The following is a 16570-nucleotide window of genomic DNA, read 5'->3' on the forward strand; positions in this document are numbered from 1 at the left end:
CCAGAGTACCACCAGCCAACCACCTCTACAAACAAAAGGTATACTCAGCAAGCATCAGAGCTCCGCTAAAGTGATTCCTGCTCTATAGGGTCAGCCCCTGCACAACAGCTCCTCTACTGTACTCACTAGCCAGTCCTCACAACCAATCAGCTTGAGGGTCAAACCCTCCCATTGACGTGCTAACAGAAATCAAGGCTCAACTACAACAGGAGGGAACACACAACCCACAGAAGGGACATATCTGGAGTACCGAACTCAAGTGACCAAGGAGACTGAGCCATTGAGCCCCATAGGACATCTACTACATAAGGCCACTTTACCAAGTCCAGGAAACATAGCAGCTCTTCCTAATAAATAGAAACAAACACAGGGAAGCAGCCAAAATGAGGAGGCAAAAGAACATGTCTGAAATGAAAGAACAGAACAAGACTCCAGATGAAGAACTCAACAAAATGGAGACAAGCAATCTACCAGATGCAGAGTTCAAAACACTGGTTATAAGGATGCTCAATGATCTCAGTGAGAACTTCAACAAAGAGACAGGAAACATAAAAATGGAGATAAAAAATATAAAAAAGAATCAGAAATAAAGAATACAATAACAGAAATGAATATATTAGAATGAATCAACAGTAGATTAGATGAATCAGAGGACTGAATCAGTGACTTGGAAGATCCAGTAGCATAAAACATTCAATCAGAACAGCAAAAAAAAAAAAAAAAAAAAACTGAAAAAAGTGAGAATAGTCTAAGGAGCTCTGGGACAACATCAAATATGCCAACATTCACATGACATGGGTATCGGAATGACAAAAGAGCAAGGAATTGAAAATGTATTTGAAAAAATGATGGAAAATTTCCCTAACCTGGCAAAGGAAATAAATGTACAAGCCCAGGAAATATAGGGTCCCAAACAAGATAAACCCAAAGAGGCCCATACCAAGACATATCATAATTAAAATGCCAAAGGTTAAAGACAAAGAGAATTTTAAAAGCAGAAGTGAAAAGCAGTTGCCTACAAGGGAGTTCCCATAATACTGTCAGCTGATTTCTCAACAGAAACTTTGCAGTCCAGAATGGATTGGCATGAAAATTCAAAGTGATAAAAAGCAAGGACCTACATGCAAGATGACTCTACTCAACAAAACTATCATTTAGAATCTAAGGACAGCTAAAGAGTTTCCCAAAACAAGCAAAAGCTACAGGAGTTCATCACCACCAAACCAGTATTACAAGAAATATGAGACTTCTTTAATAAGGAAAAAATCAAAAATATGAATAATAAAATGGCAATAAGTACATATCTACCAACAATTACTTTAAATGTAAATAAATTAAATGGTCCAATCAAAAGATAGGGTGACTGAATGGATAAGAAAACAAGACCCTTATATATGCTGCCTACAAGAGACTCACTTCAGATCGAAAGACACACACAGACTGAAAGTGAAGGGATGGAAAAAGATATTTCATAAATATGGAAACAAAAAAACAGCTGGGGTAGCAATACTTATATCAGACAAAATAGACTTTAAAATAAAGGCTATATCAAGAGACAAAGAACGAACCAGCAATTCCACTTCTGAGTATTTATCAAAAGAAAGCCAAAACACTAATCCGAAAAGACATATGCATCCATATGTTCATTGCAGTATGATTTACAATAGCTACGATATGGAAGCAATCTAAGTGTCCATCAATAGATGAATGGATAAAGAAGTGGTACATATATACAATGGAATATTACTCCATCATAAAAAAAGAATAAAATCTTGCCATCTGCAACAAAACGGATGGACCTAGAGGGTATTATGCTGAGTGGAGTAAGTCAGATAAAGACAAATACCACATGATTTCATTTTCATGTGAAATCTAAAAAAACAAAACAGAAACTCATAGATACTGAGATTTTGATGGTTTCTAGATAGGAGAGGGAGTGGGCGATGTGTGAAAAAGGGGAAGGGATTAAAAGGTACAAATTAGTAGTTACAAAATAGTCATGTGGATATAAAGTAGCGCATAGGAAATATAGTCAATAATATTGTAATAACTATGTATAGTGTCAGATCTGTACTAGATTTATAGGGGTGATCACTTCGTAAGTTATAAAAAAAATCTAATCGCTATGTTGTTCATTTGATACTAATACATCTATAATTGAAAAAATTTTTTTAAACTTAAAAAAAGACAATAGAATTGGGCATTAAAAAAAGAAAAATATGGATTGAATCACATCAGAAGCTATCCTTGTTATCAGCCCTTCTCAATTGGGGTTTTGTGAGAGATTTAATTTAAAATGTTCTATCCGTCTACAATGGTACTAGTTATGTATCTGTCGGAGAATTAGAAAAGTAGTCTCTTGACCTTAAAGTAGTCTCTTAATATTCTGTCATGGAACCCTGGATGGAGCAAAGCTATTTGTCATACCTAAGTGTTTTCATCAAATCCTTATGTAGGAGGGCCTGGTAATTAATACCACAGTCCCACTGAATATGATTTGAGGTTATTTTTACATAATAATGCTAAAGTTACCTAATGTGAACTATACATAATTTTCTACCCATCATGTGGATTCAGTTATTTTTCATTATATCCAGTTTCTCATGTTATCTGTTGCTATAATCAATCTTTCTAAATTTCAAATTTATTAAATCGTGTTTTTTATTATTGTAGCTAAGCTACCTCTAAATCTCATCTTAGTTATAAAAATAGCCATCTAACTGGTATGCCCTATTATACTCTTGTACCCCTACAAACCAGTGCTTTTCAAAATTATTTCATGGCATACACACATATCCCCCAAAACCTTCAGTGACTTTCCACTGAAGATCAAGATCCTTACAGGTCTACAAGACCTCAGCCTCATCTTGCACCACTCTCTCCCCCATTCTCTGTGCTTTCAGCATAATGCCATTGCCTCTTCCCCTCTTTTGATCAGAATAAGAAATACGTGGTTAAAAAAATTTAAACAATTCTGAAAAGCTTATAAATGTAAAAATAACATTCTTCCCTACCCAAGAAGTAATTTATTTTAACTTTAAGCTACTTCCTATGGTATTTATGGTCATATTTATAAGTAATATACTTATATGGCTATTTCTTAACTTAGCCATTTTAAACATATTTATTTCCTGTTATAGTAAGTGAGGATTTGACTATTTCTCTGTCATTACCTCATTTCCTCCTATCCTTCAAATAGTTAATTGTTATTCTTTGTTAATCAATTGAGGTTTATTATGATTATATAAATAAAATCAACTTCAAAACAAAAAAATAATTAATTTAAATTACATGAAGTCATAAGCATCTGATGGAGAAAGGAGAATTCTTTATAGATCTTTAGTATCAACTGCCGTTGACCAATTAAATCAAATTAAATATCAAAAAAACTGCACCTAAGGATCTTAGTTCTTAAACAGTGCCCAAGATAGGCACATAAAAAGAATGAATGTGCAAAAATATTTTTGCAAAACTTCAAAGATGCAATTTATTTCATGTTTTATAAACATATAGTTGCAGATTTATACTAAAGAATTTAAATGTAGTGCTAAATATTAGATTTATATAATAATAAAATTAAAGTTTTATAAGAATCATTGCTTTGAACTGACGTCTATCCATTTTACCTGAATTTCATCCAGATATTGAACAAGTTCACAGTTTTTCTTAGACAACTGTGATCGGTAGTCACTGTCTTCTCCTCTTCTTGATAAAAGTGTTTCTTTTTGTGAATCTATTTGTTTCTGATAGTCAATAATATCTTGACGAAGCTGTTCATTCTGAAGGTAAACCAAACACAATATTCTATTAAGAAACTATCCAGAAAAACAAAATTTCATCCTCTAAATAGTGATGTCAAAACATTATCTTTAAAATCCCAAGGTTTCACCACCCCTAAAGCCTCACCTTTTTCTTTAGACGTTTGTTCTCCACAAAAGGACAGGAAAAAGGTCATTAGAAATGAGAAAGGTAACACATAATTAAAAATAATAATTAAAAATTAAAGAAAACAAGAGAAATTCTAGGAGAATGAGATATTATTTTGGATAACCAAAAAAAGCAAGAATATTATCAACAAAGACAAAGAACATGTTGACTATGTTAAAAAGATAAGAACGCCTATTAGGATAAACAGTGTAAATATTATTTGGCTCAGAAGAACCAAATAACAATTAGAACTGATGAGATTTCATGAGAAACAAAAATTTTTAAAGACTGCTGAATAAAATGAGAGACATAATAAGACAGAAATCCAGTCATATACTCAATTAGCAAACTAGTAAAGAATAGCTTATGAAACAGAAAGCAAGATTTATCCACGTAGACCTAAGAGATGAATGTAGGACTTAATGGCCTCACCTCTCAATTTATTTTCTATTTTTCTGAGATAAAGTCTTATCATAATATCAGCCAGTTTGAAAATATCACTTACTTAGACATTTCCAGTTCTGGTTACTGTATAAATTTATGAAAACTTATTTTACAAGTATCTTGTTGATCCACTACAATTACTAAAATTGTTTACCAACCTCTCTTCTTAATTTGCTGTTTTCATTTTCTGCTTCCTCATTTCGAAGAGCCAACTAAAATAGCAAAAAATAAATAAATAAAATTCAGTGGCAATTCAATACAATGCTAGATTTTCAGCTTATCAATTTAAATTTTAAATCTCCAATGAAGTGAAGAATGTTTATCTACTATGGACTACATGATGATCCAAGATATAAATAAGACAAAATATCTGAAAACTAAGAATTAGGAAAGATAAGATAGGTTTAGTTTAAAAGATTATTTTTAAAAAATCTCTAACCAAAGGATACAGAAAAACAAAAAAACATACCTACTTCACCAGCAGAAATCTTAATAATGAATAGTTCTCTGACCAAGATCTTTATCATTTTATAGTTGTTCTGTCAAGGCTAGAATACTCTCTGCTCTCAGTGAACATTAAATTACTTAGAAATATAACATAATACAACATAATGGTTAAAAAAAAGGAATGTGAAATCAATCAGACTGGCCTAGATTTATATCCCTTGTACAATGATTGCAAGTAAAATGTGAACAAGTCATTTAACATCTCTTAAAGTCAGTTTTCTCATCTCATAAGCTCATATAAAAATTAAGTACAATGTATATAAAGTCCTTTGCACAATGTTCAGCACATGGAATAGCAAAAAATTCTGAAGTGTTCTCTTCTCCACATATAAATGATTTCATTTGTGACTCTTCTTCAGTTTCCCAAAACAGGCAAATATTATAACCATTATGGAGTTTTCTCTTCTATTATCCAAACCCCATCCCTCTTATGACCTTTCACTATTCTGCTTTTCCCCTTCATTTCAAGAAGATAAAATCCCAATGGTGTGCAACTATAACATACTTAAAAGTCTATAATAAATAACCAAATGCAGTATGTAATTCTTGATGGAACCTTGGATATTGGGTGGTGAGGCTATGAAGGACATTACTGAGCCAATACAGAAAAAAATGATTATAGATCAGATATTAGGTAACTCTATCAAATTAATATTATAATTCCTGAGTATGCTAATTATATAGAAGTTATAGTGGAGAATACCTCTCCTGAGGTATTCTCTTTTCAGGAGAGACATGCTGAAATACTTAAAAATGAAGTATCATGATTATCTGTAATACTTAAATATGAAGTATGAGATTTGCAATCAACTCTCAAATGGCTCAGGAGAGAGGAGGGGTATAGGGGAGGGAGGGAGAGAAACATCTGTGTGTACAAAGATACTGAGAGAATGATAAAGCAAATATGGTACAATGTTAACAACTAGTGAACCTATATGAATAGCATATGGATGTTGTTTTTCTTACAATCTTTATGAAAATACAAAAGTTTTCAAAATTAAAGTTCAAAGAAAGTTCATAATAAAATGCAATGTGCTATACACATCTTAAAAGTTCACCTATTTTTATTATCATTACTATATGGCAGTTAAGACATTGTTTTGAATAAAAAAATTTTAACAAGAGAGATGTCAAGAACTTAACACTACAGCACTTAACACTACTGATGCTTTTTTCCCTTGGTTTTTGAAATATCACACTTTTGTTATACTTTCTTGACCTGTCCTTTAAAGCACCTCTTTCTATTTCATTAGACATTTCTATATCTCAGAGGTCTGCCTTACGAGCATTTCCGTGGCTTCAATATCTAGGCAGATGATCCACAAACCCTTATCCTCTACACAGTATCTCTTGTGAATTCTATATCCACAGATATCCTTTTTGAATATGCACACAGAGACCTCAAACTCAAGCGTATAAAACTGAAATAATAATTGCAAACCAACAACTCAACTCCTCTTGTGTCCCTTCTAAGTGAATGGCACTATCCATCTATCTGATGGCCCGACCTAGAAAATTAGGTGGACTCTCCATTCATCCCTCTTCATCGTCAACCAATCATTCATCATGTCCAATTATATCTACATCTCTCGAATGTGTCTGTGTCCTTAATCCCCTTCAGTCACTCCTTTAGTTAGGCCATTATACACTTGCCTGTCCTGGCCCCCTTCAATCCATTCTCTACAAATAGAGTGAACTTTAAAAGTATAGAACTGATCAAGATATCCTTGTGTTTAAAATTCTCATTTAAGAAAAAAGACCAAATTCCTCAGAAACTAGCCATTGCTTATCTTTCCAGACGATCATGAATGTTAAAACTGGAAGGCAGGATGGCACAGTGGTTTAGAGCAGAGACCGCTGAGTAAGTTCGAATTCAAATCATGGCTTTACTATTCATTAACTGTATAACCATGGGCAATTATTTATCCTTTCTGTGTCTCAGGTCTTTCATCTGTAGCATAAAGGAAATGTCACCTATTTCTATAAGTATCAAATGAAGAATAATGAATTAATACATATAAAGTATCTGGCACATAGTAAGGACTCTACGCTAGGTATTTTTATCTATATTCCAGCCAAAATGAATAACTGTTGTTCGCTGAATACACCATGCTATCTCTTACTTCCAGGTCTTGGCAAATGCTGTATCTTCTACTCAGAATGCCCTTTCTTTAACCACAACGTACATCTCATTCCCTTAGCTAGGCTAACTCCTACTTCAGGTCTCTTGATACAGATCAATTCCTGAATTTCAAGACTAATTTAGGTATCCTTCTCTAGAGTATTACAGAATATTCATATATACTTATGTTTCTCCAGAATATCATATGAGCTCTATGTCACATTTATTATTAACATTGAATATCACTGAGATGCAGAATATAGTTGCCCACTATATCCCTAATATCTAGCACAGTATTTGGTATGCTGTAAATTACTCAGTAAAACTGAATGACTTGTTAAGGGCATAAAGAAATTGCCAAAGCAACTCATACCCATATTCTATCTCAAGGAACCTAGCAGCTGAAAAGGTACATTGGTCATATGTTCAGGTTTTCACTGTGTGTTTCTATGAATAAAGGTAATCTAAGACACAAATGAACAGGTATTTCTCATTAGTTAGAGTATGTGGTACGAATAATAAGAGGTTAACTAATATATGGGCTAGATAGAAAAAAACCACATAGTACAGAAAACCTCACAGACATACCCCTAAGGAATTTTTTTACTGTATATCACAGGGTGAATCCTCTACGATTATTAAAAAATCTATAGGTCTGTTATGTTTTACCGAGTCAACTGAACAAATAATGCCCTAAACAAATCAGAGCTTAATCCTAACCTTTAGGTGACTCAATCTATACTTTTTTCACTGCAAAAACTATATAGATAACATGATTATTGCATGATTTTTCCAAATTATATAGTAAAATAGCTATATCCCTTATAAATCAATTTATAATGGATTCTTTATTAATAGTAACATCACCTAATGATTACTGTTGTTTAGTTAAAATTTATAACCATCTATTTCCAAAAGAACAATGGACCAAGTAAGAATATCAGAATGTAACATTAATCTTTTAAAGGACAAAAAGGTAGAAAAAACTTCTGGGCTTTAGGGATAGGACAGTTACCACAATTTGGCACCAAATTCTGTACTGCTTACTGACAGCTGAGGCAAAATAAAAACATGTTATTTTCTGACGGAAGATACAAATTTATTTATAAAAAATTTTTTTTCTTCAAATAAAATTTAAGTGAACATTGTGTGATTTTATAAATAACAAGGAATAATATAAGAGATAATAGCAAACTATGCTGGTATAAAAAGATGAAATGTCATAATTTTAAAATAAGTATTGATTTACAAAATGCTGATAATCAACACAACTTTTTAAGAACCTATATATTACATGAGGTACATCCAAAAACAAGAAATCTGATTGATTGTTACTGAATACATCATTAAAGATTAATTTCCAAGTCTACTACTAGCATAAATACAAAAAAAATACCTTTTTCCCCAAAATAAACTATAGCAAATAAGAAAATCAATTTTTTAAATGCCTATTAATTTCTTCATACCAGTTTTCCAGAACAAATCATCAATTTTATGTAAACAATTCAAATACTCTCAGAAAAATGTACCTCTAAACATAGAAAATTAATCTCCACATCATATTCACTAGAAGTACCTGATCCATTATATTTTAAAGACATGATGATAACATGAACTGTGAATATAAAGACCTTAGCGATAAAGATACATCAATTTTCACATATAACATACAAACATAAAAAATTATATTACCAGTAATTATAAAGAGCATAACCAAGTATTTTTTAGGTAACTTGAACAGTTAAGATCCATCAAAAAAAAAATGTGCCTTACTTGTTCATTAACTTTTTTCTCTTTCTCTAGCTCCTTTTCCATGTCTTCCAATTCCCTATCTTTTTGTTCCAACTGCTTTTCAAGTTGGCGAATTTCATCACGTAAAAACCGAGTATCACGTCCACCTGCAGACTGCTGTGCCATCTTAAATAAAACAAAAGTATAAATTAATCCCATTATATTTGGAGATCAAATAAATCAATAATAAGCAAAGAATTATCTCTATTTTAAATGTTATTATAATCAGCAGATGTTTAAAATCATGTTAGCTTAATAAACATTTTTTTTAAATTTAGCTTATTTAAGATTTAGTTGGCAGGCGACAATCCCTTAAGCTGTTCCTAAATCACCCAGAGCTAAGAATTGACCATCAATCACTCAGAATCTCTTACAGCCTCTAAGCCACAGGTACTGGACTAAACTGCAAAGTCATAGAACATAGGTGATGAACTATCTAGGTTTCTCCTGAGCATCAGAGCTCTGGAACCAGGCCACAAACTACCAAAGCCTCCATCCCGGTCATTGATCCCTAGTACTCTTAACCTACCACCTACCATTTCCCTCATACCAAAGACCAGTGCTATCCAAAAATAGGACTGTCTAGAATAATGAAAATGTTCTGCACTATCCAGTACAGTAACCACTATCTATATGTGGCTATTGAGCACTTGCAATGTGACTACTGCAACTAAAGAACAGAATGTCTAATTTTAATGAATTTAAATGTAAATAGCCACAAGTTGTTAGTGCTACAGTATTGGACAGCCCAGATTTAGATTATCTTTAAAATCTTGCAACAGATGAAATCCACTTCATTTCAATTTCACTTCATTTCTTGTTATTTTGGGTCATAGTCCAAAACATCAAATCCTTTTGGTCATCTAATCTGTCTCACATTCATCTCTTCACCATACAGTTCTGTTACTCCTCTACCTTAACTAAATTTTTCTCATTCTTTCTCTCCTTCAAAAAGCTTTCCATTGTGCTCTTGAAAATTCTCTTTTGAGATAAATTAGTATTTTACATCCTCAACCTTTTTACTGAATCATCTTTTCCAACTCCTAGCCTTAGCTTCAATTGGCTCCTTTTAGTATACTAATTCCTTTGGAACTCTTTCACTTGGGAGACACTCATTTGCATCCCATATACTTCAGGGTCAAGAGAAGGTGCTGATTTACCCCAACTCGCAACTTCCAAGCTATCACTCCTCCACCATCCTGTAAAAACACCTCCTGCTTTGAATCTCACATGATATCCAGCTATTTAACCTCTGTCTACTCATAACAGCAGCAAACTACCAACTTCAAGTCACTTGCTCACAAAATTCATTGAGGAATTATTGGCACATAGCTCAGTCTTCCATCAAAAGCCCCTCAAAGCAATTCCCGTATCTACACAACTTTCATTCTTGGTCTCATTTTTTTTTTTTAAACTTGATTCTTGAATTCAGTATAGCCTCCTACTCTCATGCCCACCCTAGGACCTTGTCCAAGCAGGAATAGTCTCTGCATTATTCCCAGTATACCTGCCCTCAAATCCCTTGACTCCTCCCTAACTTCTCTCCACCACCCCAATCTTGATTTCCTTGCCTATTCAGCTAAGACCTCATTATGATCACTGCAACCACTTTTCTTACCAATATCTCCAACTGCCCCTACCCCTTTATTCTGCAGCTGCTACCTGACCAAACACTAACAGAATGAATCAGACTTCATAATTCACTTAATAAGTATTTATTGAGAGTGGTTGGTATTTTCCTAGAAGCTGGATATACAGTAGGGAATAAAAAATAAATCCAAGCTCACAGGGCTAACACATAAAATGAGGATCTGAACTCAAATTGTCTGACTCTAGATCCAGTAACCCCCCGGCTCACTCACCACTATATTTCAAACTTTATCTTTCTTAAAATTTGACCATGTATCTCCAACTCTTAATTTTAGAAGATGACATTCTCTTCACCCTCTCAACTTCCAGGCACTAAACCTACAAACCTAAAGGTTTCTGTACACATCTATTCTTCCTCCTTTCCTCTTACAAAGGAAGGTCTTTCCTCCTTTCAAAGGCTAATCCATTTGTATCACATTCCTTCCCACACTCTCACGAATCTCAACTTATTCAGTTATTAACACATTCATATTTTGGATGTTGGCTTTCTCAAAAGCTACTTCTACTATGTTTACTTTGGTTACTAGTAATCCTTTGTATATCTCTCTAGACTGTAAACACCATGAGATTACTGAATGTTTTTATTTTGTTCATAATCGGTATGTAAAATATATACTGAACAAATAGTGTCATTCTTGTGAATTTTTTCCAGTCAACAATTATCAAAAATTATGAAAATAATAATTTGAGATAAAATTAATAACAATTACACCACAAGGAATACAAAAGAACATACCTCCAATTCATTTTCCAGTTTCATTACTTTAGTTTTTAATTGGTTTTCTATTTAAAAAAATAAAAATAAATGTTTCAATTGGTCAGATTTACATCAAAACAAACTTTTCAAATAAAATTTTTTTTAAAGATTCCATCGTGATAGTAATAAGATAAGAGAAAATAACTATTTTATACCAGACCCATGAAATAAATCTACAAATATTTTTCAAAAGATTGAGTATATATACTTTATAGCTAATAATTCTCTAGCTTTAGTGAATAAACAGAATCCACTAACATCAAAATAAACTTTCCCCAAGGCATTTACCAAATTTTGCTTGTTCTTCTCCAGCTTTTTCAACTTCTTCCAAAGCTAGTTCTACTTCTTGAGCTTTCATCTAAAGAAAAAAAAGGGGGGGACTGCAATATGCCTTTACACTAGAATGTAAAAATTGAAACTCAAGATTTTATTTGATATCCCAATACTTAGTGTTTCCATGCCTGTCACGTGGAGACATTGAGCAAATATTTGTTAAGTGGATACATGACTTTCTTTTTTAACGCTATAATTTGTATTCTCAACAGTTTGAAACATCTTTGTTTCCTTTTTCTCTTAAGTCTTATATCCAGTATTGCAACTTTTCCCTTTGTAATGTTTTCCACTCTTTTTTCTTCTATTCTTTTCCACTACCTTTCATTGTCATTATGCTAGCCATAATTTTATGTCTAACCTCCTTCACAATGCTCTGTCTAAACAGCTTCAAATTGTCCTATTAACATACCTAGTTTAGCCTTCCTAAGGCATATTTTTTTATCTATCAATTGTGGCTCAAAAATCTTTAATGGCTCCTCATTTCTGACAGCATAAGATACAACTCTGAATCCTTGACAAGGCTGTCAATTTATATGTACCCAACATTTGTTTACTCTGGAACCTGCTATAAACTTTCTGCATTTGTCTCCTCAAATACAAAGAATATACACATTTTCAATCCCCAGTTTTTTGCTTATGGGAACTTCCAGCTCTTGAATCTCCATAACATTTTAGCACTGCCTTCTACTTACCTAAAACTACTTATCACTCTTTGAACTTTATGAAGTGTTCTCATACTTAAATCTCTTCCTTTTCTAACAAATCCCTATAGTAGTCGTCTGCATTTTTCATTTCTACCTCAGAATTGTGTTAACACAATTAACATAGGACCTCCCTGTGTTATTTTAAAACATATTCCATCTGTTTGGAGAAACACATTCTTTTAGGAACTTTAGCGCAGAAACTATTAATGTTTTGCGCAGTAAAATTCTCAATCAGATTTGAAGATATCTCATTTTTAGAGCGGATTTAGATATCACAAAGTACTTTCACAGATTAATTTCTTCAAAAACAGATTCTTAAATTTCTCTAACAAAGCTGTTTTTAAAACCTACTGTATACGAACCTTCATTAGTGACTGAGTAATTCTGAAAAGGTGTATCATATTTTCTTGGCTTTCATTTTTTAGCTCATTTACTTCCACCTAAGTAAATAGAAAAAGAACTGTTTTATATTTCATAACCCCTAAATAAAATATAAGAATTCTTCCAGTTATACCATTCAGCGATTTCAGGGACAACTTAGATTAATCTTAGTCATATGTATATATCTATGTATTATTTATCAATGAAGCACCTTGGATAAGGAAACCAATAAATTATCTGCCAATTCTTCTTGACGAGGCAGGTCATCTGGGTCAACTTTTATTATTTCTTTCCAGTTTATATTAGGTGGCATCTTGAATTCTTTAGCAATGCTTTACCTTCTGTAAAAAAAAAAAAAAAGTGGGTATTAGCATTTTCAAGGTAAACAGCATTATTGTTTTTACAGTAATTTACAGTTTTTATAAATTAAATTATAACTGTATGGTGTTATCAAAGGGCTATGACACCTTAACTGTATAACAGAGATGTGGGTAAAATAGCCTTGATCAAAATAGCAGTCGGCACAAACCATCAGATATTATATAGGCTAAATAAAATATGGCAGACAGCTCCCTTGCTCAAATTAATCTAGGTCAGAACCAAGGTTTTGAGTCCCCTTCTCCACGTTCCTTACCACCAAAGCGCGCGAACATCTAATGGTGCCAAGCGCGGAGGTGCTTGGAAGGCTGAAACTGACCCCTGATTCGGAGAAGCAGGAACTGGGAGTAAAAAAAAAGTGCAGACATAAATAATTGAAATTAGTGCAGTCGGGCCGGGGTAACCACGGCTGAAGCGAAAAAGCAAAGGAATTGCGGACCAAAGACTAAGTAGTAGAAAGCTGGGCTATTACAAGGATTAAAGAATCTGCATGGGAAGATTCGCCGTTCCAGCTCACCAAGACCCACCCACCGAGCCTGGCAATCAGCAGCGGCTTCGTATCTACCGCATCCACCAAACCGGCCCCGCCACTACGCCTGACCGCTCCCCAGCGTGGTTCCAACACAACACTGGATCTCGCCAAGTGATCCGAAAGAAGCAATAGCGGCGGCAGCTGCTAGGCGACACGATTCCCCACCCAGCCACCGCCCGAATAAGACCCCGGATGCAAGCGAAGCCTACATTTCACGACCGTGGTGTGATGCTTTACGTTTAGATTCCCCAGAGAGGTCCCTGGACTCTATGTAAAAGACGAGAAGAAGGCGTGGGATTAGGACTCCAAATCCCAGAGTGCGGTGCTTCCTGGAGGCTTGTGCATCCTGGGAACTGAAGTGCCTGAGAAGCGGAGGTAGGCCTTTCCCGGCGTGCAGTGCAGGAGGTTGCGACCGTACCCGGGCGGCACGGGAACGACTTGGAGGCGGGAGGCGCAGTGACTGAGGCGCGTCTGCGGTAGTGACCTGAACGAGGTAGACCATGAATGTGTCTTCGGTGGCGTCGCTCGCTGGCCCGCTTTTCCTGAGGTTTCTCTAAAGCCATACCCCAGTGGAACCTCTCCCAGGTGAGGTCGGACCGTCGGTCAGCGGCGGGGGAGGAGTCGATGGGAGCGGTCGGTGTCTGAAGAGGTGGGAAGACCCCACCTTCTTAGGCGTTTGCAGGGGACGTCCCGGTTGGTGCTCTCTGCAAGAAGAAAAAAGTTTTAGCCTTTCTCGGTATCAGAATTTGCCTCTTTATAGTGGAGGAGGGGCCGCGCAATCGAGGTCATGATTTGAGGGCGAGTGAAGAATTGAGAAGAGGCTAATGCATCTTCCTACCCCGCCCGCCTTACCTGTGTAGCACCTTTACCTTCTTGAATTGAAGGACTTGAAGGTTGAGAAGTTAATAGATGGCTATAGAGAGTAGAGGTTAGAACTTGTCTGGACCACTGCTAGGGGTAGAGAGGAGACTCAGTACTCTCCACTTTGTTGCTAACACTTAGTTGCCGAGGATTGCCCTTCTGTGAAGGCACCTAAGAAGTGACTTCTTAAGTGTTTACAATTCTTGTACAAGTTTTGTTCATCCTGCTGCTCTCAGCCATTCTAGAGTACAATATACTACTAGGTAATTTTCTTAAGAAGCTGTAGACTTGAAATCTATATGGCATTTTCAACTCTTTGGACTAATGCCACTCATCTATATCTTTTTTTAATCAGTTTTTTTCTTAGAATAATTGGTAGTAAATCGTTCTTTTGAAAATATATGATATTTTCCAAATCACGTGGTTGAGTAATAGCTCACTAGAGGTAGCTTAGTAGAAAACAAAAAGAAATACTGATTTTGAGAGAGACATTTAAAGACATAAGGATAATTTGTCTAATCCTTTACTGAAAGATGATATGCCAAATACTATTCATTATCTTTTTTTTAAACCATGTTCTACGTTACATCTGCAGAACTTACTTATCTTGTTTATTTCGGGCTATTTCATTGATCTATTGTGTGTTTTTATACCAATACCATACTGTTGTGATTACTGTAGCTTTATCATTATCTCATTTAATCTTCATAACTGTCCAGTGAAATAGGTCCTTATGTTCTCCTTATTTTCTAACTAAGTTAAGAAATTGAGGATTGGAGAGGTTAATTACTCAGCTCAAACTTAAATAGTGTGATTGAACACAGATCTTTATGGCTGGAGGACATGTTTTTAACAGCTATACTGCCTCAGTCATGCTAGGAAACAATATTTGTAAAGTGCTTGAATATCAATCTTGCTATTCATAGTACATATTATCATCTTCTAATTATATAACTGTTTATCAAAGTTAAATATTTTTCATGTTCAGTTCTTTTCATTCATAATTTAGCTGAGGAAGATAGGAATGAAATCCAGTGTTTCTTGAGCACATATTATGTTGTATAATCTGCTTAAAACTGTATATTTTTATAGTAGAAATCTATAAATTATTTCTGCTGTAGCACCTTATTTTTTTTTCTTTTATTATAACTATTATTTCCTATTTATTCATTTCTAGTCTTGTTTTATCTGTATTGGTCTTTTCTACCCTCTACTTTCCTCACCCTCTTGTTCACATTTATATTCCTACGAACTCAATGTACCTAGTCAAATGGTAAGTTTTATTCTCATTTTTCAAAAGTGAAAACAGGTTCAGAGAAGCTAAGTAATTTCCTAATAATTAATGAAGCTAAGATTGCAACCCAGATCTCAGTTACAGTTCTGACTAAATGCAAAATCTTGCTTAAATGACTTTACTCATGCCAAATCTTGCTTAAATGACTTTACTCATGCCAAAAATATTTTCAAGCTTGTACATTCTGCTAGACACTGGAGATACAGCAAAAAATGAATTAGCTATTGTGTATGTCCTCTTGCCTTATAGTATATTTGCACCTAACCGTGAATCAAGAAATTTAACTCAAATTTTAGTTTGGTCACTCCCTTTGATTTTGAGCAAAATCACTAAAACTCACCATTATTTTTCATCAAATTTTCTGCATCATTCAGTTTTCACCAAGAGAAAGGACTTATGTGACAATTTTATAAATGCCCTTTTTATTGGAATACTGGCCTGGACCTGCCTTCTTCCTTCTCTGCGGTTTTATGAGCAATTTTATCTGACCAAAATCACTTCACAAGAAAAACTCGCCTTCTATAATTGTTACTTGTTGTCTGTAGCAATCAACCTGAGTTCCTTAGATATTACTTCCCATTGCCTTTTTGCTGCCTTATCAAGAAAATGAGCTTACTTTTCTAATGTCTAAAAACATGCAAGCCCATGAAAAATTTAGTATCCACTATGTATAGTAAATGTTTTGTTTTGCCTTGTTCTCATAGAGAGGAATCGGTGTAGAGCAAGCAGACACTTGTCTTCTCTCAACTTGAGGAAACTGGAAAGATTAGTAGGAGTCAGTGTGAATGCAAACTTTGCAAACTTTGCGTGCCAAAGTTTTTTGAACTATAAAGTAGCAATAAAATATAGTAGATTGTTCTTATTGAGAAAGATATAATTGTGAAATTAT

The 16570-nt window shown here is 34.3% G+C and overlaps 2 protein-coding genes across 19 annotated transcripts in view; one reads left to right on the forward strand and one right to left on the reverse strand.

Moving 5' to 3' along the window:
* CEP290 (centrosomal protein 290) overlaps window positions 1–13848 on the reverse strand; it is an 86960-nt gene extending 73112 nt beyond the window's left edge. For 5 of the 16 annotated variants that reach the window (XM_039869000.1, XM_039868995.1, XM_039869001.1 and 2 more), the window contains exons 1-9: window positions 13526–13707; window positions 13251–13335; window positions 12828–12957; window positions 12598–12675; window positions 11487–11556; window positions 11178–11224; window positions 8774–8917; window positions 4530–4583; window positions 3627–3779 (exon numbers count right to left, since the gene is read on the reverse strand). In XM_039869000.1, coding sequence (XP_039724934.1) covers window positions 3627–3779; window positions 4530–4583; window positions 8774–8917; window positions 11178–11224; window positions 11487–11556; window positions 12598–12675; window positions 12828–12929 — 648 coding nt within the window. In that variant the 5' untranslated portion in view covers window positions 12930–12957; window positions 13251–13335; window positions 13526–13707. Of the gene's footprint in view, window positions 1–3626; window positions 3780–4529; window positions 4584–8773; window positions 8918–11177; window positions 11225–11486; window positions 11557–12597; window positions 12676–12827; window positions 12958–13250; window positions 13340–13511; window positions 13708–13735 lie in introns of those variants that run through there. The other 11 variants (XM_039868999.1, XM_039868991.1, XM_039868990.1 and 8 more) reach the window with 11 other exon arrangements.
* Window positions 13849–13923: 75 nt separating this feature from the next.
* Window positions 13924–16570, forward strand: part of TMTC3 (transmembrane O-mannosyltransferase targeting cadherins 3) — a 50370-nt gene continuing 47723 nt past the window's right edge. Inside the window, exon 1 of one of the 3 annotated variants that reach the window (XM_039869005.1) lies at window positions 13924–14111. The gene's annotated coding sequence lies outside the window, so the exon portion shown is untranslated. The remainder of the gene's footprint in view (window positions 14112–16570) is intronic. The other 2 variants (XM_039869006.1, XM_039869004.1) reach the window with 2 other exon arrangements.

Source organism: Pteropus medius, unplaced genomic scaffold (assembly GCF_902729225.1).
Source record: "Pteropus medius unplaced genomic scaffold, Ma_sr-lr_union100, whole genome shotgun sequence".
NCBI classification, from domain to species: Eukaryota; Metazoa; Chordata; class Mammalia; order Chiroptera; family Pteropodidae; genus Pteropus; species Pteropus medius.